General features: G+C 39.0%; 1 protein-coding gene across 1 annotated transcript; it reads right to left on the bottom strand.

Annotated features, from left to right (window-relative positions):
• Positions 1-483: 483 nt before the first annotated feature.
• On the bottom strand, positions 484-24,084 carry LOC117582016. Its single transcript, XM_034269537.1, has 6 exons — positions 23,935-24,084; positions 21,935-22,174; positions 8,620-8,790; positions 6,170-6,351; positions 5,793-6,092; positions 484-1,299 (listed from the first exon to the last, which is right to left on the bottom strand). Exons 2-6 carry the CDS (start codon positions 21,996-21,998, stop codon positions 655-657), a joined length of 1,362 nt encoding a protein of 453 aa, XP_034125428.1. The 5' UTR covers positions 21,999-22,174; positions 23,935-24,084; the 3' UTR covers positions 484-654.
• Positions 24,085-24,341: the final 257 nt, after the last annotated feature.

The raw sequence follows: 24,341 nt of genomic DNA on the forward strand, positions 1-24,341 counted from the left end.
TTCATTTTAAACTCCAGCAACAAAACACGGTTCCAGCGACAGATTAAGCATTGGATTTACGTTTAGTAGACGATTTGATGAAACAAAAATTAGATTTCTACCACCACGGGTAAGATATTGATGGTAACACAGACTATTCACAGAAAAGAATTCAGAACGAGCAGAGGAATAAGACAAAGACAAAGAACAGAAAAGACATACATGGAGTCAGTTTTTATACTTTTTATAAATCCCGGATTTGCTTGTCCTACTTGCTGTAGGACAAACTAAGTACTGGAGAAACAGGGTGGCTTGGACGATACATGCCAGTACAGTAAATTCGTCAAAAGGTGTTTAGATCGAAGTTAAAAAGGTTCATACAAAATAAGCATTCCACCTGCTTCTCTTACCTTTCACCCGCCATTCATCAAATGCATTTCCTTCTAATGTTTGGTTTTGTGTTTGTGTTTTATTTATTAGTTCATTCAATTTGTTGGCAATAAATTAATTTCGCATGCACTTTCAATGCACATTTAATACTTTAATAAATACATTAAATTATAAATAAATGATAAATAATAGAGGGATGCCATCTGCCATCTTCTTTGGATTACAACTAGAAAACCTTATAATTAAATACACTGCCTAGGCTAGGGGGTTTGGGGGTGCCTTGAATCACTTTCTTGGCGGCTCCATTGACAATTTCTCGAACATGTGGGGCATGTGGGCCTTGATTACGGACGGCCCGGAAATTAGCTCAGCATCGGGATTGATGGGAAAGTCTGGATCTGCAGCTGCCACATCGTTGACGGCAATATCGTGGGACAAATCGATAGGCAATGCACCCTCGTAGATGTCAATGTGATTGTCCAAATTGTTGCCAGCATCGGCTTCCTGGTCGAGCTCATGATCCTGATCGTTGGCACCGTCCTCGTGCTGTTCCTGATATTGCTCTTGGTCCTGGTCCAGTGTATCCCACTCATCATTGAAGGTGTCGCTCATTTCGATTGGGGCGACTGCCTCACCATCCTCATCATCGGAAGATTCCAGGTACTCGCGCTCTCGTTCCCTCTCACTGTGCTGCAGCTGGGCAAGACGATGCGTCAAGTTGATGTCCTCAAAGAGCGCAGAGTCCTCGGCGAGTTGTTCCACCGCCTCAAACTCCTGTTCCTGTTGGGGTTGTTCCAAGTCGGCCATAATTTCTTGCCTGATTTCCGTGCCCTCTGCTACAGAGTCTGCGGGTGAACTGGTGGCAAGTTTCGTTGTTTTTTTTGTTGTATAACTTGGTTTTGGTGTAGTTGTTGTTGTTTTTGTTGTGGACTGTGCGTCGTTTAGGTGTGGGTGTGTGTGTTTGTGTGGGTTACAGGTGCATAAATGTGTGCGTGTGAAATAAATTGAATAAAAATTTGTATTAATTTTTAAGTAATATATGTAAGTGCCAATCAGGTGATTAATTTTATAAACTATTAATTAAAAATGTTTAAAAAAAATTCCGCATGCAAAAATAACTAAATAATTATATTATAATTAAAAGACAAATCAATTAATTAGTATTTCAGCAAAAGACTGCTTCAAAGCGGAGAGTAGCAAACCATTGCCCTGCTTTCAAGAATATTAATATTTCTGTATATAGCATCTGCTCAAAACAAATTTATTATACAACAAATCCTTTAACCGATAAACAAATACTCACAAGCAACGGACTGCTGTCTCAAACTAACGCAAAATTAAAACTGAGCTTCTTTTGCTCACAGCTGAAGCATTTAAAGAATTTAAGCTGCCAGCTTTATACGTGAGCGAATCTTCAAGCGCAGCTGCTGTTAAGCCAAGCCCAAAGCTGTAGAGAGCCAGAGAGAGAGCCAGCCACGGCCAAGCACAGCTGAGACAGAGCAATGTTAATCATTAACAGTGATCTGTTACTCTTTACTCTCCGCTGTTCCCTCTCCCCTGATCTTATTCATGCGTGATTCAACAGCAAGAAAGACAGTGAGCAAAGCTTATAGAGCGCTCTCGGTCTCTGCTCTTCTACCTTACACCGTATTCATTCATCATTATGCACTGCATGATTCATCATCGTTAAGCTTTTGTCTCTCACTCACTCTTGCTCACATTGGGTCAGTGTGTCTGGGAAGAAGCTGCTGCCGCCTTCGGCTCTGTGTCGTCACAAGTTCCCCTAGTTCCTCTTCCCCTCGCTGCTCTTCCCTTCGTCCAATTTTGCATGTCGCTCATTAGAAATTTCTAAGAAATTCATATTACAAATACAAATTTTTGCGCATCTGTTTATTTTGTTCGTTACGATCACTTTATTTATAATAATTGCAAACTGTTCAAACGGAAACAAGCCAAAAGGGGACATAGAATAGATGGCGCCATGACTGAGTCACGACTGTGTCTTTAGAATTTTCTGATGTTTTCTGAGAATTTCTAAGAGTCGGAACGGATTGAAGAATGTCGCAAATTAAACAAAATTTTTGCATGAAGCTTACGCAAAGTGCTTCAAAACTTTTTAAACAAACCTCAAGCAAAAATGCAATATAATATCTGAGATTCAAGCCCCTTTGACAACCACTTCATGACCTATGACCCTCTCCCATACTCATCCAGCCTTCAAATTGAAAAATGCAAATGCACACAGTAATTTTCCGAAATGTTATCAAAAGCTGTCTGTCATATGTACATATGTATATGAAAATTGCATACATTTCATATGCATATTTATTCCGTTTTTAATAGCAAAATATAAATAAAACACACATACTTAAGAGCAGCTGTGTTGGTTTTGTTTTTTTCAAAAGCCTTCAGTCGCAAATTGTTTACAGGCTTCAACAATTTTTCAATATTTCAATGCAAAAGGAGAGGGATCGCTGCCCCTCTTTCTCTCTCTCTCTCACTGCTGTCTCTTTCGTGTATATTAATATTTATAACCATGAATGTTAAATTTAAATAAACGCATTGGAAGCCAGAAGCTACAATGCGGGTATCACCTCTCCCACCAGAGGCGGAGCACCCAACAAACCACAACTTTCAATATCCGCGCGATATACAAAACAGAAAAAGTTCAACACAGAAAAAATTAAAATGAAAATATAACAGGAACAACAAATTGTAAACAAAGGGGGAGGACAAGAGGGGAGTTGCCTGCGGAGTCGAATGGATGCTTTGGATGCACTTTCATTTCGATTGTTTCTGTGCCAGTTACAAACAAAACTATTATACAGGTTTTTTTTTTTGAGTTTGGACAGTAGCCGGATTGGATTTACTTTAATGTTTTTATTAATTATTAATTGCAAATATTTTAAATAAAAAAATATTATTACTTCTTATTTAAATGTAACTTGAATTTCCATTTTTTTAAACTTAAATCCTATATTTAGCTCTGGAGTGTAATAATAATTATTTTTATATTATGTCTTCTTTTTTCTTGTACAACCCCCTCTAAAAAATCACTATACTCTTCTTTTTCAAGTACATAAATATAAATAATATGCCCAACTTATGTGAATAGTTTTTGTTGCAGCTGCACTTCCACTTCCACTTCTTCTTTTCGCTTCCGGTTGCGGCTACAAAAATGTCACCGCTGGCATTATTTAAATTTAAGTTTGTTCGCACTTAAACGTTGACATGTCACTTACAACTTTAAAGTTGTTAATAATTGCGCTTTACGCAACATTGCAGCTTTTTAATATATATATTTTTTTGACTTATGGTCATTTATTAATTTTCCTCTGATTTATGTTGCAAAAAATAAAACAAAAAAATGATTGCCAGCAAGCGTTCGTCGATTTACCCACAATAAATTCTCATAAATACAGCTGGTCCTGGAGGCTTCTGCCACGCCCATGCCGAAACGGTAGCGCCCCACCCAAGAAAAGGATTTATGCGAGCGGCGCGCATGACTTTTAATAAAAATTAATTTTTATTATGGCCTAAAAGTAATTAATGGACTCGCAGCATAAACCGAAAAAAGAAAAATTGTCGCGCATGATGCACGAACCGCTGTAATGGCTGGCAACGGGTGTGACCAATGCCAAAGGGGCAAATGTACATTTATTATGCTGCAGCACTTTTTCAGAGAAAGGTGCAAGCAACAAAATGTTAAGCTGAGTGCACTGCTGGGTAGTGCAGGGCACGCCATTGCTGATATATGCGTTATATATGCGTTGCTGAAACATTTTAATCGTGGCTTACTAGCTGACTGCTATTATAATTCTTCCTTTAAATCTTCCATAAAATTGAATATATAATATTTGTACAAAAATGTGTGCTTTACATGTGTCAAAAACTCTAAGCTGTAATAGCCCTATTATAGGTGCTGCTTATTTCACTTTGTCAGAAGGCTCTTCTGCCTCTGCAGAGACTGAGACAGAGGCTTAGACTCTGAGAGTCACAACAGGCTCTACTGAAATATCCTAAAGGTGCCGATATTATCTTGAAATCCTTCTCAGGCTGTGCTGACACTACACCGAAAGTCTCTTCACGCTCTTTTGATTCTATTTTGAATATTTACTCAATCTCTTTGGATTTCATTTTGCATATACAGACAGGAAATTCTGATTATACGTTGAGTATTTTCACCCGCTTTGCTGTAACTTTTCTTATATTTCTAGTTAATTTAAGATGCATCTTTCACCTCTTTTTCCTACTTAAAACAAACTGCCAACTTGCTAAATTGCCCCTTCTTATAACTAATAAAAGTACAAGCACCTAAAATATAAATAAATAAATACAGTCACATTTTTTGAAATGACTACAAAATAAACAGCACGCCTCCACCTTTTGCCACATTGCTTCCACAATGCAAATGTGAATCAGCCAATAATTGTATGTGCCAGTTATGTAATATTTATCTGACTCTCATCACATGCAATTTTTTTGTATTTGCATAATATTTTGTTGCGCTGTGGCCACAGACTATAATTTGTTTGTATTATTAATTTAGACGCAATGCAATAATAGAAAATGAAAAAATGAATAAAACAAAATAAATGCACACAAATCCAATGAATAAATATTCAGATTACAAAAATAGACAAAAAACATAAAAAACATAATAAAAATCCATATAAATGTACAACTAAATATATTGTCGTGTTAATAAAATATTTACGATTGCGGTTTGAAGAGATTATTGGCCTGACAAATTACAGAAAGTTAATAATAGAGTAGCTGCAACAAAAAAATTGTACAAATAAATCTCATAGTGTTGAAAATTAAAGCTTTAAATGGTAACAAAATAAAACAAAAGCTAAACCAGACAGACCTCGCACCAGAGCAAGCATTTTATTTTTTAATTTGCAATATTTATATACATTTATACATAAAAGTTGTGGCAAAGCTAAAGTTGTAAAAATTAAAGTAATATATATACAAGTTGTAGAAATAAAAGTAGTAGGAACTCAAGTAGTTTCAATTAAAGCAGTATAATTAAATAGACGTGGTCGAAATAAAGGTAGTAGAAAAAAAGGAGATAAGAAAGAAGAAATTAGCTGTGTAGAAATAAAAGTACCAGAAGTAAAAAGGGTAGTAGGAAAAGTAGTAAAAAAAAAAAATTAGTACACGCAAACGAGGTAGAAATAAAAGCAGGAATTCAATTAAATATTAAAAATATGTACAATGTTGGCGTTTCGTTTAGTTTCAAGGCAAAAAAACTTTATTTAAAGTTATAAAAAATATATAAGAAATATTTATATATGTCAGTAAGTATATTACAAGTTTACATAATGTTTCGCTTTATAAATTGCTCAGTATACAATTGTTGATAGTTGCTGTTGGGTTAGTAGAGCGTTGCCGGATTACTGAAAAAGAGTTTATACCTGAGGTTCATCAATATCGCGCACTTCGTTCTCCTTGGGCTGCTTCTCCAGCGGCTCACGGCGACTGTTATCATCATCATTGTCATCGGCATCGAATTCACCTCGCCTGGTGGGTAGCACGGCAGGGGCGGAGGTGACGGGTTCAGCGGCTGGCTTGAAGTCCCCTTGGCTGGTTAGGACACCCTCTGCCACCTCCTCGCCGCTATCCAGGGGACGCACATTGACCACACGCACCTTGAACAGGCTGTTGGCATCGCCGTACACTGTCTCATTGATCTCCACCTTGTGACCATCTACGACCTGTTGGGTTTTTAGCATGGGGAAACATAACATTTGCTATATTTTTACATTTTAAGTCCCTATTTCGATGTCCCTACCTTAACAGTTGAAGTTGTATTGCCATTATTGCGGTTCAGGGGAGTCAAAGGCCTCAAACCAAAGGAGAAGCCAGCTCCAATGCCATCGCTGGAGTCATCTCCACCAGTAGCACCTGTTCCATCCTCACCAGAATCGCTGGTAATCACAGGCCAGAGACGGGTGCGCAGACGACGGAAGAGATCTGCAAAAGAAGAAGTAAAAACAGAAAATATAGAAACATTTAAAACAAAATTAGACATATACAAAATTAGTGTTAAATAAAAGAAGGGACACATAAATGGATAATAAGGAATAAAACAGTATATAATTAAATAACAAACAATAATTTTAATTAGAAAAAAGAGGAGAAAATGTTCCATTAAAAATTGAACAAAAGAAGACGCAAAATAGAGAACGAAACAAAATAGACGCTGGCAATAATTTAAAATATTTGAACAAAATTTCAAATAGAAAATAAATGAAAATAGAAAACAGATCAAAAAAAAAGTGAAATATTATATAGCAAAATTTCGGCATTCAATGGTATAATTTCAAGCGTTAAACAAAACGGAAATGAAAATGCAGCGCAGCGTGAGATAGAAGAGAATGGAGGCAGAGAAGAGGCACTCTGGGAATCCAATCAGGTGCCCTTCGTCTAGGTCTGGTCTCTTTCCCTTGGCTGTGCCTGTGCCGAAGTGTCTAAGTGCTAAGCAGACATTCCATCCCCCATTCTCCATGCCTAACCCCGTTGTAGTTGTCTCATGCTAATGTATTTTTCAGTTTGAAAATCCTTAATCCGCAAACGCACTAAAAAGCGTTTTCTGTGTCGCCAACGTAGCGGCAATTTACAATTGCCTTGTCTGCCGCCGACGTAATGCCATGCTACCAGCTCTCTTCCACCTCTTATTTACTACCTATGTATGTACATCTGTCTGCCTGTCTACGCCTTAGTATTTTTTGTTCTCATCTTCAACCTTGTCATAAATACTTGACCGATTTGCTTGGACGACTGCGACTTGGCCTGCTTGCGGCTTGTCGCCAATTCATTTGCGGGTCATTTGCGTTTAAAGAGGTGTAAAAAGTGGTTGAGTGGGCTGTTAAATTGCAATATTATGCAGGGATTCATGGTGATGCAGGAAAACGGATAAAATGTTGTCCAGTTTTCAGGTTTTGTATACTTTTTCATAGGAGACATAACGTAACATGATTAGCTTATAGATTTAGTTCGACGAGGCTTTTCTAGACATATCAATACACATTGCCACATACATATATACATATGTATGTATGTACATGTGTATGTAAATATGTATATAAATGCAAATACAAATCGATTCATCAGAACCTGCAGCTGTTTATCCATCTTTTCTAAACTTATTCTTTTTTCTGTCTTCAAATACTTTTCCTTGACTGTCTTTCAAAAATACCTCAAAACCATCGATATATTTACATATACATATATTTATACATTGTTCAATATATCAACTTCAATCACAGTCCTTAAATTTTCATCTAATTTCATCTAAGTTTCTATCGACTTTTTACTTTCAATCCGCTTGCCTTTTGGCTCCAAGTCACTTCAACGTATTTGTCAGATAGACTGTCTGTCTATCCATCTATCCATCTATCCATCCATCTATGCATCTCTATGCTCCTACAGCCGTGCTCTTTCTTACATATTTCATACATATTTCTCTACCCATAGTGGAGTCTGCCGCTCCATACTTAACTCAAATAATTCGCTGACAACAAAGTTCTGAGGCTTAACCGCAACTCACCCAACTGCCGCAACTCCCTCAAACTTTCTATTTGTCTATATGCTGTTGCCCACGCTTCGTTATCTTGCTGTGCGTCCCACACTCCAGTTGCTCCTAAAAAAAACAAAAACATCTTTCATGCATATAAAATGGCATGGGCTTCTGCCAAGTTTTTATAAGCCCCAGCACCAAAGGCACGAGTATTAGGATAAGATTTATGAAGTTTTAGCTTCATCATCGTCAACTTTTTCATCGAGGCGTCTTACAATCTTTAGCCTGGGCTGAGAAAACTTTTCACCTTTAATGGTCAACAGACTGGTTCGACCTACTCCCCCTATAACTCTCCCCATCTCTAACTTCTAAATAAAGATATAAATAAATACAAAAGAAAAAGAATAAATAAACTTTGTATGGGGTGGAACTGCAGGGAAATTTGACATAATATTTTGATAAATTGTTTTTCGTTTTGCGCAAGAGTCAGCAAAAGTTTACATAGTCCCCAAAGGACCAGTTGGCTAATTGGCTTTGACCCTCGGACACATGAATTTAATCCAATGTCTGAGAGCCCTTCAGCAGAAAATCCTCTCAGTCTCTCTCATCATCATTAAACGGTTCAGAAATGTGATGTGCAATTGAGACTTGCAATTATAGCGAATGGCGAGGAGCATTTTTACACAATGATTATTCAATTAAAATATCATTATATCACTCACCATCGAAAGAATCGAAGAAGCCCGTGTTGAAGCTGCTCGGATTGGACTGCAGGAAGGGATAGCCAGCGCCCGTATCGATGACACCGCCAAAGTTATGGAAATCCGGCACGTCAGCGGAGCCCGCCTGGGGCACTTTAATCACCTCGGCATCATCCTGCGGATTATTACGCGCTGCAAAAAAAAGGGATCGAGGTATAAAATTAAATTTTATTATTCATCATTAAGCAAACAAATTGGCTGCGAAAATTCGTTCATTCATTAAATTAGCCAAATCAGCGTGGAAAAGCGTCAGCGATTCCACCGCTCCTGCTGCCAGGGGCAGCTCATTAGCGCTTATTACACAATCTTTGCTTTGGCATAATTTTACTTTGACTTGAAGGGATATATAGTAATGCTTTTTGAGCTTTGAGCTGACCTTTGGGCGTAGCAATTATCCCAGAGGGAAAACTTAAAGTGCAAATTTCAACTCCCCCAGCAAAAACTGTTCCAAGCCTTTATCGGGCGACCTCTAAATAAAGGACCCTTCACAGTGATTCAAAAGGAAGGATATATGGGCCAGAGGCTGACGCATAGATAAATGCGTTTGCCTGTTGTTCGTTTCTCTATCAATCTCTGCAGTTCTCAGGAATGTTGCACTTCATAAATCTCGCACAGCTGACACTGACAGCGACAACAGGCAAACAGCACAAACGTCATACAACAAGTGGCTGAAGGGAACACAGCACTCACAGCACATTACATCAAGTCTGAATGTATGGAATATGGCAGTACCCTGGAATCAGATGTAAGCTCTGAAATGTGAGAAATGAGTGCGCTGCTGCAGTAACACCAAGCAGTACTGCAGCTGTAACAGAGAAGCAGCAGCGCTCTCAACACTCCAGCTTAACAGACTCTTACAGCTCTTGAAGATTACGCTCCCCTCAGATGTAACTTGAGGCCGCTTTCATTGTTCTGTTACCGTTATCGGTCCCTCCTCTCTGTTAACAGCCTGTCCAAGCCTTCCTGCACTGACAATCTCCCAAGTGAACGCTCGCGTACCTGACATGTGCTTCCCTAGTGCCAACATACCCTACCGCACACTGAGTTCATCGGGTGGGGGCTGCTTCGGCTACCAAACTAACGACGTTCAAAATAAGTCAAGCCAGAGTTGACTCTCGCCTCGCCACGACTCGACTCTTTCAGTAGAAATGTGAAATATGAAGAGCTTTATGTGCTGCGTAAAATTGCGTACGCAGAAGGCCAATCCCACATCAAAGGGGGAACCAAAATGGGGCTGCACAAATGCACTTTTGTAGGTCTGTGCGACCCCCAACCGCTTGGGACGTTTCACTTTTTAAGCCGATGTATGAGAAATATACACGACACTCGCAGTATGTTTGGAATTTTGTGGAAAAAAAAGTGGTCGTCGTCACCGTCATCCACACATAGAGAAAGGGAGAGAGAGAGAGAGCAAAAGAGCGGGGTCGCAGGTCCCCCAAGCGATCAAACATAAAGTGGAGCAAAGAAAGAAAGAAAACGCAATCCCAAATATGGGCCAGCGAGGGGGCAGGCTGCGGCGGCACACAGGGTAGTCGGTGCACACGTGAACGTCATTTACAAGTGCAAATATTTACATATCGTGGTGCATATGAAAAGTGTGATACATGGAGCTGGGCAGGCAAATACGCTTCAACATGGATATGCTCGTATTTATGGATGGGTTGTACACACATTCGTATATAAATGTTGAGCAAATATGAAGGGAAACTTATCGAATAGGGCATTACCTGTGGGGCAAAAGAGTAACCTGACTTCTTTTTGAGAAGTCTTTTCATCGTAATTTTTGCTTAAAAAATGAAATCCTGTCCCATGAAATGTTCAGCAATGAATTTCCACATGCTACACATTCTACTATTACCCTATTTAATATGCATTTATATATTGTTTTAAGATTATTATTTTTCAGGAAATTTCGTGGCAAGTACTTCAACAAATATGCTCAGTCTCCACCGCCTTTTCACTGCTCAAATGAAGATCAAAAAGCCTGCTAGAGTGTCCACTAAAAAGGTATAGATAGAGGGAGAGGAGCAGTGGGCTTGTCATGCACATAATATTTCATGCTTTCGTGTTGCATACTTTATGGCGTACCGTTTCCACGTCCGGTACTCCCCTTAAAGAGTGACAAAATATATACAAAAAATGATATCCTGTACGAACAAATTTTTCAGCGTTGAATTTCCCTCTTTTTTTTAGATAATTAATCATGCGAAAAGTGAGGCAAGCGAATTCAAAGCGAACACTAACGAAACACACACACAAAATGGTGAAAAACATCTAACATGGCATATTCATTAATTTTCCAATAATTAAGCCCAGACAGGGAGGGCACCACAACGCGCGTCCTGCCCTGCCCTCCATTGTTCCTACGGCTTCTGCTGAATTATGAAATTAATAAAACCAGTCGGCAGTTCTCTGGCGCTGTGGCTAAGGGGAAGGGTTGTTTCGTGGCTAAGGGCGGGGACAACTCTCTGACTCTGTGGCTGAACAATTTTTGCATAGCTCTGCGCTTTTGTTCTAAACACAGCGCACATTTTGTTGCTAATTATGTAAGGTTAACAGGCGGCTGGGGCGTGGCACTCATTTAATATTTTTTGGGCTTCCCATTCTTGTTGGCGTATTTTTTCTCCCAATGCTTTGCCTTTGGAGGCAGCCAAAAATAAAATCCCTGGCAATTGCTTCGCCTGCGTTTTATGGCGCTAATTGGCCCGGGCCAAGGGAGGGGTTCGGTGCGGTGTTTGGTGGGTTCAAGTCTGCGTCAATTAATTAACATAATTGTACAATTTTGCATAACTTAGTGAGTCCAGTGTTGAGCAAGCTTAGCTTTAAGTATTTCTTTGGGATTCTAATGGTTAATATTTTTGAAGCAAAGTTTAATTGGAAATGTGTGGGCTTTTGGAGTATAAAATCATATCGTTCTTCAAGTGATTTGCTGTGGTTTATCTGCTAAATAAATGCCTAAAATTTCAGGCAAATAATTGACTTTAAACGCAGGAAAATACTCCCTCAGTCCCAGTGTCTCTGCCATTACGTTCCTTCAGAATTATTATTACCAGCAATATTATTTTACCTCACAATTGAATGAATGACTATTCATCGAAAGCATTAGCCAAGATCCACACAATTCTGACAGCATTCGCATTGAAACACCAACCCACAAAAAAGGGTTCGGTTCGTTTCGAGTCTTCTAGTCTAATTACAAAGCTGGGAAAGTCCTATCTAAGAGCACTCTCTCCTCTCCCCTCGGTGAGTGGAAAATTGCTTGAAAATTTGCAATGCATTTCGCAGCTCGCTCTCTTCCACCCAAAATGGTAATTAAACTGCTGGCCAAAAGTGTCGGTTTTGGGTTTTGGGTTTTGGGATTCCATTGTGGCCTGCAGGGGGGACTTGTACTCGACTGAACCATCAAATTTATATTACGGCTGTCCCGGGCAAGCATTTTTGAGTGGCAGCAATATGGAATTTTGGCCAGACAAAATTGCAATTCGCTTTTTGGCCATCATCGATGCATGCGTTTTCAATTACTTTGATGTCCAATGGTGCTCCCCAACAAAAACAGCAACAATAATAAAAGCAACAACAAATTGCCAATGAAAATATGAATGTGTAATACTCGAGGCACAAGTTTTACCACTTTTTCGCAATTCATTTAGCATTTTGCCACCACACCAATTGGAAATTGCAAAATTCAATTTTTGGTTTCTCTTTTTTTTTGTGTTTTCAACTTTTCTAATTAATAGAAACGAAACACTGGAGAGAATATAAAATATAAAAAACCCCTCAAACAATATTTTATAAAAGTTGCGAACACTGCGGGGCAGTTGCTCATTAAGCGTGCCCTACGTCTGCCTCTCCCCCGCTCCACCATCACTCTGATAGTCCCTTCATCTATCTATCAATTATTTCACCATTTTTGGTTCTCACAAATCAATTAAACTTTCGCCTGCGCCTTTTGTGTGCTGCTCTTACTGTCGACTTTGTTGCATGCAATTAATGAATTTTTAATAGCCCCGCACTTTGGTTAATGTAAAAAGTTTTTCCCCCTCACCAGTGCTCAGTTCCTGGGGAGCGCAGTCTCGTGTACTTAGGCTGCTTGTTGTAATTATGATTGTAGTTGTACTACGCTAAAAGTTAGTTTGCCATGTAAATCTTTTGAGAAGCTTCTTTCTGACTCTCTCTCCCTTTTTTTTTTTCTTTTGCTGCTCAGCTTCAGGCAATTATAAGTGGTAGAAGGTTGAAGGGAGAAGAAAGACAGAAAGTGGAAGCTTCTCTCGTATATTTTTTAAGTCTGTTTTAATTTAACTCAAAACAAAAGTCAGCTGCGTCATTTTCGCTGGCTTAAATCTTTGCCTTAAGCGAATCGAAGCTGCTGCAAGTCAGCGCCTTCCTAGAGCTACAATCAGCTACTGCACAGCTCAATCAAAACTGCAGCAAAACGAGAGACAGACAGACCATCAACGCCGTAGTAAAGCATTTCAATTACACACAAACATTTATACGGCACCACCTATCACACCAACACAGTAGGTTTCTGGGAATGCCACCTCCTGACAGACTCAATTGTATGCAATTTGGGTTAAAATGATTTCAAATCAGTTGAAAACCAATGAACAGGCCAGAGAAGAGAGACCAGAAACGAGAGACCAGAGACGACAGAAGAGAGACCAGAGAGACACCAACTGGACAGAGACTCGCTCGAACTGCCGCCTGTCGAAGCTGAATCTGAATCCCCAAAGGGGGACAGGAGGAGACTGCCTGTGTGTCAGTGCCATGGACATGGGCCGAGTGCAGACTTGTGTCACGTTCAAGAACTCTAAACAGGGGGAAAATTAGTTTGATGGCACACACACACTCAGAACACTTGAGGGGGCATACTAAGACTGACCGTGACTGGAGGGGAGACTGCGCCTGTGAGGAGCTGTGGGCGGCAACGCAGATGTCAACAACAGTCGGTGCCGAAAGTGAAATCAAAGCCAGCTTTCTAGTTTCACAGCCCAGGCCCTCCCCCCACAAAGCAGCCAACAGCATCCGACAGCAATTGAGTGAAAGTGCAGACTGAGGCTTAGTTTGCTGTCATTCGCCGAGTGAAATGCCATTCAATTGACGTGGGTGGCATGTGTGGGTGTCCCTGTGTCAGCACGCGTATATCACACACACACACACGCAGGCACATATGGAATGCCCGAATCGAGTCACCGAATCTTGGGATACCAAACAAAATCAAGCAAGACGTTGGGATGTCGACTAAAGGACTCCCGGTAATTGTTATTCGTTATTCAACGCAGGAAAACGATTATGTAGGATGGATTAACATACAAAAAAGTGTCTGGAATTGTATTTTATTTTATTTTATTTTATTTCGTATTTTAAATTTATCAATTGCAATATTTAGTTGAAATATATGTATGTATTTTCTACAGCTTCCTAAAAGCATGGAACAATCTCATAGACTATATTAAACTAGATAAAATATCAAATTCTAATTTAAAATTAACAAACACCTTTTTTCAATGAATTGTCTGTATAAAATAATTCCATAATTCCATTCCATAATTGCTTGGATTCCCATAGGTTCCATGGAAATGTCTCAAAAAAGTAGCCACAAAGTTGCTTATAAAAATGTAAGCTACTAGTTAAAGTTCTTCTCCCTCATCTTATAGCCAACATACAGTCAGTTCGCTCTCTGCTACCCTTTACTCAACATCATTTAACAAATGATGGACGTGCTGAAGCTTAAACCCCTTTTCAAAGCCCCCCCGTATCGTTTCAATTCGGTTCGGTTCAGGTTTTTTTGGAAAAACGAAAACGAAATTAGTTTAACGTCTAGCAACACTGCCCCGTCACCACTACCCCTTTCCCCTACTCGCTGTGCGTGTGTGTGTGTCTGAGGGGGGAAATCGTAGGCGTCCTGTCTGCTGCTATCAATTCTAATTACAAATGTCAACAATGATTTTTCGGTCATCCCCTTGATGGGCCGATGGCCAATGGGTGATGTGCGATGACGTTAACTTTGAGGGGGGGTTGCCACGCATAGAGGTGTGTGTATGTGTGTGTGTGTGTGTGTAGCTTAGGTGGGTTTTGAGGGGTGGAGAGTGTGTGCCTTGATTAATGTGACGCGCTGCAACAGCTGGGTCTACAGTCGGTTCGCTTTTGGGTCTCGCTTGTCTCGACTTGGAGTGCGGCGGATGAATCGCCAATTAGGGTGGGGTCTGCGGTGCGGTATGCGGTTCTAGTTGTCTGCATGGTTATCTGCCGCCAGCCCATGCCCGATTGATTGGCAACCACGAAGAGGGAACTCAGTCAGAGGAACAAACTCGTGACAGATTGGAGTTATATTGAGGCCTGCAATAGGCTAAGGTTTAGGGGAATGGAACTGGGATGACATGGTTTCAAATGGAGCTAACAAATATGCGTTTTAGCGCACATATCAATGTGGAATTAATGGCGGAAGGATGCACAACAAATTGTTGATAATATTTGGATGAAGTCTGAGTGGGTTTGATGCCAGAATTATAGCGGTGACGGTGTGCCCTAGCGAGTCATTGCTAAAGTGCCATATAAAAGTAGTTTTTAATTGCCAAATTTCAACATTTTGTAACTTAATAATTTCCCAGAATACTCAGATCTCCAAAGAGCTCATCAATATTCTTCATAAGAATTTTGTATTTAAACAAAACAGCTTCATTAACCGCTCATACAAATAACTTAGAAGGTTCATTTCGTATACCCATTTAACATCCACCTTTTCTCTGCCGATTTGCATGACAAACAAAATACTTTACGTGCGCTCAGAGTAACACACAAAAGCAAAAAAGTGTAAAGCAATATACACATTCAATTCAATTTATTTTGTGTCGCTTTGGCACACTGTGCGAGTAGCTTACCCACACTCCACCATGAAGCCCAACCCCTGAAGTACGAGTGTGTCAGGTGCTGCCTTCATTTTTCATTTCTCCCACCACTTCATTTGCATTGCGTCAAAACAAAAACAAAGCTCCGAGGGCTATACCAAGCCTAAGTGAAATGGGGAAAGTAATGCGACTGTTTCAATACCCAGTAGGCAGAGGGGTACGCACGCTTTTTAGGAGAAACAAGTGAGGTATTAGTTGGGAGCTCTCGGACATATCGGAGATAATACGAATATCTACAAATTTCATGGATTTTCATTGTTTTCCATTATAAAAGCATTTATTACATCTGAATGCCAAAACTTTTCTACAATTTTTGCTAACTAAATTCAAGGACAGAGACACTGCTACTTGTATATAACGTTTCTAGCACCCACATCGATTCCTTCTACTTCTAACTAACCACCTACTTGATCTAATATACCCTTGCAAATATTATAGACAAAGACCCAAAGCTATGGCTACCGGAAACGAAAACTTTGATTGTAACGGTGGGCCCGGTCTGCCTGCTCTCCCTCTCCCTACCTGTCTGTAAAGCCTCTTCCCCCATTTTGGTGGGGCTGCTGCCAAATGTGACAATCGTGTCACGTACTCAATGTTCTGGAAGATTGAACGTTACGTTTGTCGCGTTTAAAATGAGTTTTTTTCAACTGAATTTGATTTTGATTGTTTGGTCCCGGACACGAAATTCCAGGCAACACTCCAACATCCCACTCCATACCGACATCCCATTCCCAGCACATTCTCATTCCCTTTCCGTGCCCAAACAACCTTCCGATATTCCCTTGCCACACGCAGCAAACTGTTCTGCTAAGCGGAAAAACTGAAATGGCCAAAAAGTAAAATTGTTTAATTTTAGGCTTTCTTGTTAGCCCCGAGTCGAGCCCTTCCTCATTAATTCTGTTGTACAAGAATTATTTCTGTGTGCCCCGGTGTACGTGCTGTAAATTTATTAAGTTCGGCTTGGATTTCTGGGGCTTGACTTTCGAATGGAAAGAATGTGCTTTAGCTTTCACTTTGAGTTTTTTAGTCGAATTGGAGTCGATGGAGTGTGACATTGAATCCACAAATAAATAGGGAGGGGATAACCTATAAATATAATCCTAAACTGCATCATTGTCTGAATTTTTGCCTAGTTAATTTCATTCAAAAACATTGTTGAAAATTTAGCAATTGAAAATGCACATAAAAAGCCGCTTGGTTACGCTCGCCACATGCAAATCCAAATTGCAACAGCCACTGCACAGCACTCCACTGACAAAACGCGACAATGGGGGCCATCACACCACACCACACAACACACTGAATTTAGGAGCTTGCATATTTTTGGGTTGTGAGTAAAACCGCAAATTGCTATTAACGAAAATCTAATCATAACCGGAAATTAATTTGACAGGAATCTCATTAAATTTACAACACAGCCACTCTACACGAGGACACGAGGACATCATGCCACAGGCCACAGCTGCCGAGAATGACGTCGACGAGGAGGGTCACAGAGAGAGAGAGAGAGAGAGAGAGAGAGAGAGCGGGAGAGAGATGGCAACCCAATCCGCATCCACATTCACCGCATTTCTATTCAATGCAAAATCCAGAATTCCCCCCATGCGCAACCGCCCGGTGCCCAAATCGTTTAAAGGTGCATTGCGTTGACATTGCAACACAGCCACCTGAGTATTTGAGTAATGTACCTACAGGATTTTCATTATAAAGTACAATTATTTCAGTTTTGCCTATGCCATGTGAGAGATGATGTGATTTGATGTTCGTTTACACGATGAAGTGATATCGGGAATGAGGTTCATTTTTAATTTCAAATAGAATGGCTCATCCTTAAATCCATACATATATTTCCCATTTCTGAACTGCTTTGTGTTTAGATTTTAAAAGTGTCGGGTTTTGCCAGCCCGATATTTAGTCATAAAAACGATCAGCACCATCCTCTGTACATACACTCAGTCCTCGCATAAGCTCACTCGCGGCAGCGGACGTTCTTCTAGTTCGTCTATCTATGCCGCCTTCTTCGTTGCTGCACCTTTCTCGCGCTCTCGCTAAGCTTTGTGCGCAGTTGAGCAGCAACCCCAAAACTGCTCCAGCGCTCTCTTTTTATAGCTAGCTGGGGTCAGCTATTGAAATAGCTCGAACACTGAACAACTAAAATAAACTCAATTCGATTATCCAGAGAGAAATTGTACTTGACTTAGACCCTGTTGCGATATCTTAGGCGCCATAAACGACCTTTTGCACAAATTCTGTATAATTGTGCCGGCGCCTGGATCTGCTGACTATGAGCAACTGCCTCTGCTGATGCTGCTTCAGCCCCCGACACCGCCTTCGCCTCCACCTCTTCCGTTGCCATTGCTCCTGCCCCGCTCCCACCTCTTCCCCTGCCAATGCCTGCTGTAATTTATTTCTGATTTTGGGTTTGCGCCATGCGTGGTTGAGCATTAGAGAGAGAGAGAGACGCTTGCACATTTTGCCAGCACATAAATTAACATAAAGAGGCGGCAAACTGGGAGGCCTCCAGGGAGGCCTTGCAGCGATTACGTGACATTGAACCAGAGCCAAGTGGCTCCTGCCGATGCTGCTGCTGATGCCGATGTCAATGCTGCTGCAGCAGTTCTCAATCACATAGAGAGAGGGGGAGAGAGGGAGACCTGGTTGAGTCATCCAACTAATTGGATAAATCCTTCGTGACAGCTGAAAATTGCAGGGGGGCAATTGAAGGGGTCCAGCGTCTAGACATGTGTCACTAAGTATCTACTTATAACCTTTCATTGTTGATCAAGCAAATAGAAAAGAATAAATTGTGTAATACATATCGATGAAAAGATCTCCACTTTTAGTACTCTGCACACCCTGTTAATGGAAAGGCAATGGTCGGTAGGTTGTCTAGCTTTGACCCAAAGCCTTACCACTTAATGGAGTTATTAGGAAGGTTTTTTAAATTTTTGTTTAGCTCCCAAAATTTAAGTTGTGATTGTGTAATAATAATGGAAGCTTAAGTAGCTATAATATGTAAATATACGAGTCTGAACACTCAATTTGTAGGCACATATTAAGTTTTTACGATTATTTAAAGTTAAAAGTGTTAAAAAAGAAACATTTCAAACACTCACAGCTCGGAGACTATGAGGTCAGCTTGGGATAGGCCATAATTTATGAATTTCTCTGCACCAATCCACAAAAAATGATCAGGCCTGTAGGATTGTTTACTTCTCTCATTTTTTTCCCTTCCTCTAATTACTCCACCATTTTTTGTTTTCCTCCTTTTATCCCTTCTCTAATTGTCATGAGAAATGAGTACATAATATATTCTCGCAATTTGAGAAATTTAATCTACGGTACTTAAAACTTGTCTTATCGAAACTTAGAGGTACATAAGAACACGAAGCAATCCCATCTCTATTACATTTTTTTTCCCCCTACTGCTCATTTACAGTCACGTTACAGTGTTTCAACTTTTTGTGTAGATTTTTTGTGTGTTGCATTTCATGTCAAGTGATTAATCATTTGGCTGCCGGCAAAACATTTGTAGGAGCAGCAGCAGCAACCGAGAAAACAAGTACGATTGTCATGTAAAATATTCTCATCCATCTGAGGTGTGTAAACAGTGCGTACCAAAAGCATAAAACAGGCGAACGTTGAATCAAGAGAGATACAATTTTGAGATGATTTTTCGATAAAGTCATTTAGTTAATTTAAGCAAAGATTTTAGTACATAAAAAATTGAATTTCCAACATTTTAATGTCCACGTTTCAACTACTCATTTCTTACACTTTCGAACGCACCTTACCAGATACAAATGTATTAATTTTTTGCTCTTTGCTAACCACTTGAATTATTCATTCAGATTTTCATTTTGATTTATTTGGTTAAAGAAACCAAAAGGCAACAAAAAATATAATACAATTTTCTTCATTTTCTGGTCATACATGTATGTACATATGTACATATATATTGTGTGTGTAAATGTAAATTTGTTGAATTGTACAACCCAATCAGGTGACAAGAACAAGGCGGACCGATATAATCAACCCAATTAAAGCTTAAAGTACAAAATGCAGAAAACAATTTTATTTCATTTGAATAGACCTGACTGCCGCCTGGCTGTTGTTTATTCAATCTGGAATTGTTTAATTTCTGTTGATTGCACCCCCCCGCACCGAGTCTAGAAAGCAAAAGGCAGCAACAAAAATACTTTCAACATCGATAATCAACTCAATTTAATGCTCAACATTTAATTTAGTTGAACGAAAATGGACCGAATACAAGAGAATATTGTGTTTGGCTTTTTATGTGGAGAATTTGTTCATTTCCTTGGCTTTAGATATTTTGTATGATTGGATGAAGGAAGAATTAAATGAACAAAAAGTACGTAGCAAACTTGTGGAAAGATCTAAATCAAATTTAGAAATCTATCTAGAAAAGGTTTTATATTTCAGCCACCATTCAATGGAAACTTTCTCCTTTTTTGTTACAAAAATTCACCATAATCCACTAAGCCGCTAAAAATTATTTCCACTCTATTGATTTAGGCTGCCGCTAAATTAAAATTAAATTATAACTAAACCAGCCGATTGGGAGGCTACTCCCACAATAATAATTAGCACTGGCGAGTCATCAAAAACAATTCGACACAAAACATGTGAAAAGGCCCAAAAAATTAACTCCAATTTGCATAAACATATACGCGTACGAGTCGAGCTGTCGGAATTAAACAAATTGCCAAACAATTCAGCAAATGTCAACCATACAAAATAAAATGTATATATATATATATATATATATAGTAAATAATGATTTACCAATAATATAATTATACCTATTTAGGGCTTTACTACACCACGCATAGTTGCACATACGAGCAGCAGAAGCAGTAATAAAACGCAGAACAGAAAAAAAAATTGATGTGATTTATGGCCACATGCAACTGCAATTTGTACAGAAAACATTCCCTGGAAAGGCCTTAAAAGCGAATTATGGCCATAATTAACCCAATTCTTTTGGCCATGGGACACTGACACCACCACTCGTAAGAAAACAAATTAAGAGAAATACGCGACCAGAAGAAAAGAAAGAGAAAAGAAAAAAATGCCGAAGAATTTCAGTGAGACAGCAAAGGGGTCGAAGAATATCGAGTGAAGAAAGGGGAGCATGGGAACAGTTCATTCAACTGTGGACTAAGCTGCAGATGGCAAATATCTGAAGATAGATTTTAAATCAAAATTAGTTCAAGGGCTGAGATTTCAGGAGGAACATTTCAAGAGCGTACTTTAAATGGGCTCTGTGATATTTTCATGCCTTTTGTTGAATAAAATCGTTCAAAAATATGGTATTCAAAGAAGGAGAAACTGCATGATTAAAAGATCAAATCTACCACTAAAAACCTCCTAACCCAGTAAACTCTTCCATATTATTCTTACTACAATCGTCTCTAATTGCAAGCAAATCAATTCCTACTTGTAACTAGATACAAACGTTTCAAAAAATCGGTACTTATTGCATAGAATTTTCATATTGCTTGCAAATGATTTTGACTGCAGCAGCAAATTTGACAACTTCAAGTGGCTGTGGCAGCTGCCAACCCAAGCCCATCCCTGGCCTCATCATCTGCGATTCACTGGCAGCTTCTTCAGCAATTTATGCATTCAAGTGGCAGCCAAAGGCAGCCAAAGGCAGCAGTCAGCCATCAGCCAGCAAACGCTGATGACAATAAGGACGCAGCTCCCAGGGACTCTAGTCGGTGATTCTGTGAGAGTTTCTGATATTTTGCCCGTCGTTGTATCTGTAAGATGCATTTGGCTGATTGTCAAGTGTCTCGTTTTGTTATCTGGCTGGCTGGCATCATTATCCAGGAAACATTCAGGAATGTTTCAACTAGTTAAAGTTAACTTAAAGCGCAGTTTGAGATTGATTTTTGGGGTAGAAAGAGAAGAAAGACTTCGCTGGTGGTTGCTGCATTAACTTAATTTAGATAATTATTTTAATTATTTTCATAATCCATAGAAGAATATCCAAAGGGTTAAGTTTGGTACAGTGTCCTCTGCAAAAGGTTTCATTGATCATTTACTTCAAAAATATGTAGAAATATATGAGCTTTATTTTTTAATCAGTAAAAAGTATTGTCTGAGATTATTCCAGACATTTCCAGATTGCAAAAGAATATTCTTATTTATTTAAAGAAATAAATTCTAGGAAATGTTTTCCCCCGCCCATCCTTATCAATTTGCATTGTTAATGAGTTCAGGAGGTTGCTCACTGTGTTCTTAATAAGTAAATAAATACATAAATTTTAATGATGATTTGTGTAGATTTTTCGCGTATTGATTAATGAATTTGCATTGTTCGCTTAGGGGTCATAACTCACCTGGCAATGTCAAGCCTCCGCTTAGAGCCAGAGCAATCAATAGAGCACTGAGCAAAAGCTTCATTTTTTACAATTTGTATTCTGTATATATTTGTATTATATTTTTCACACGGTTTTTAGTTTATAGTTTTATAACTTGATAAATATTATTATTTATTTAGGGTGCACTTTGTATATCAGTTGTCTGTTGTATATTTTTTCACCGGTTAACTATTCGGTTGGGTTCCCTACTGCTCAGTTCTGTATGGAAAGACAAACAGTTCTCAAATGCGCTTAAATGATTTGAGGAAACGGCAAATAAACGGCAAACGAACCCACAGAGAGAGGGAGGGCGTGAGTGAGCAAGCGACTGCGCTCACACTCTCCCTCACAATAAATATGCCTCTCCCTACAACTAAATTAGTCGAACATACCGTGCCGTACATGCTGACGGTATGTCACTTACTTAATAGGCTGCTCGCGGGCAAAAGTAATTATTTTGATATGTAGTCTAAAAAGAGACCAACAACCGCTATGAACTAGCTTTTAGGGAAGTTTTTCCGTCACTCCATGTTTTTATTATTAAGTAACGGTCATACCGGTATGCATGCATAGCAAGTGCCGTGCCTGTGGGTAACAGTTGTGAAATTCACAGCTTGCACGCTGTGCCAATATTCTGTCCGAGCACTGTGCTTATTTTTTTTTTGTTTACATTGCAACTAATCAGTTTTTGACTATGCTTCGTTAACTGCACGCTCTACAGCTATCTCTTTCTTCCTTTCAGTTTGAGTCTCTATGCATGTCCCTGTACCTGTCAATGAGTGCGAGTACTCGTAGTCGTATTTTCTCCTCTACGCTTTACAGCCTATTCGTATTTTGATTTAATTTCAATCGCTGACTGTTGAGTGGCTGGAAATTATTTCAATTTGTTGAATGGCTAAATCACCTGATGGCCGTGCATCGTATAGAGTTCAAGGTTGTCGTTTGTGTAAGCAAATCTCGTTTGTTTATGCCACCCATAGAGAGAGAGAGAGTGTTTTGAAGCTTGTATGACACTTACAATGAAAATGTAATAGAAAGTTGCACAGATTTAATAAGGCAACTAAGGAATTAAGGAAATTAAATCCTTAAAATAAGGAATTACTGGGAATTGTGTACAAAATTTTCTTGGAGGCACTCTCACGTTCCTGCTTATTGATCTTATTAGAACCCTATTGATTCCTATTAAACTAAAATCGAAGCTTGAAGCTACTCAGGGGACTGGGCTGGCTCTTCTCTATAATTAAATTCATTTGATAAAGCCCTTCTTACCAATTTTCTATAGTTAAAACAATCACGCCTAAATGTAGCTATTCACGACTGAGCCTTACGTTAATACCAAAGATCATATATTTTATGATGAATTGTTTAAAGGGAAGAGTTAAGATAGCGTATGACGATTTGTGACAATTACTGACTTAATCAGTAGTTTCTTAGAATTCATAACAATGTGCTTATATTTCTTAATTTTTTAAAGGAGTTCGTCGGTGTTCTTGACATTCTCGAGATTTGGACTTTCGAACTATTTTAAACTATTTGTTTTAATGTAAAAACTTCACTCCACATGTTTTCTTTGTTATATCTTCTCTAATGCTCTCCCTCTATTAACTTTTAATTCTCGTAAATTATTTCAGTAAAGGTCAATACATTTTCAAACGCAAATTAACATTTTTAAAGCTCTTTAAATAATTAAGTAATAATTTCTTCAACTTTACTGTTTTTAATCCATTAATTATATAATTTATATTCCATTCTAAGTAATTTTTCCAGCAATTTAACAATTTTCCTTCAATTTTTTATTTTTATATCATTTTTGATAAATGTATTATAGAAACTTTTTTATCGCCATATAAACTTTAGCGCACACGTGTTATGGCTTAATGCAATTTTGCAAAACAATTGCTTCAAAAGTTTATTTCTAACAGATTGTTTATAAACATTTTTTTAGCTTAGCGGAAATCGCACAGACACAACACACATACCGGAGACTCGCAAAATTTACATAAACTTTTATTGTTGTTGCTTCTTCGGTCGTCATACAGTTATTTCTGTAGGTTGTTGGAAGACGTCGGTTTTTTGTGGAGGAACACTAACTCGCGATCTTTGCCGTGCGCCGACTCTTGTGAGAGATTTCGGACTAAACGAATGCGTACGGATTTGGCTTCATTTATACCAAGGCACGCAGAGAGCGCTGCGATGAGAAAGAAGGCGGTGGCAAGATCGGCCGGAGAAGTCTTCTGAAATAATGGTAGAGAAATATGATAGACTAATAGATGACTCGCTGGTAAGACTGCAATTCAATTTAATCAACAAAAGTTGTAGAAAATTGTGAAAATTTCAAAGGAACGTGGACTTAAAATTTTACACAAATTCTAAACAAAATAAAATA

The sequence above is a fragment of the Drosophila guanche genome, unplaced genomic scaffold (assembly GCF_900245975.1).
Source record: "Drosophila guanche unplaced genomic scaffold, DGUA_6, whole genome shotgun sequence".
Taxonomy (NCBI): domain Eukaryota; kingdom Metazoa; phylum Arthropoda; class Insecta; order Diptera; family Drosophilidae; genus Drosophila; species Drosophila guanche.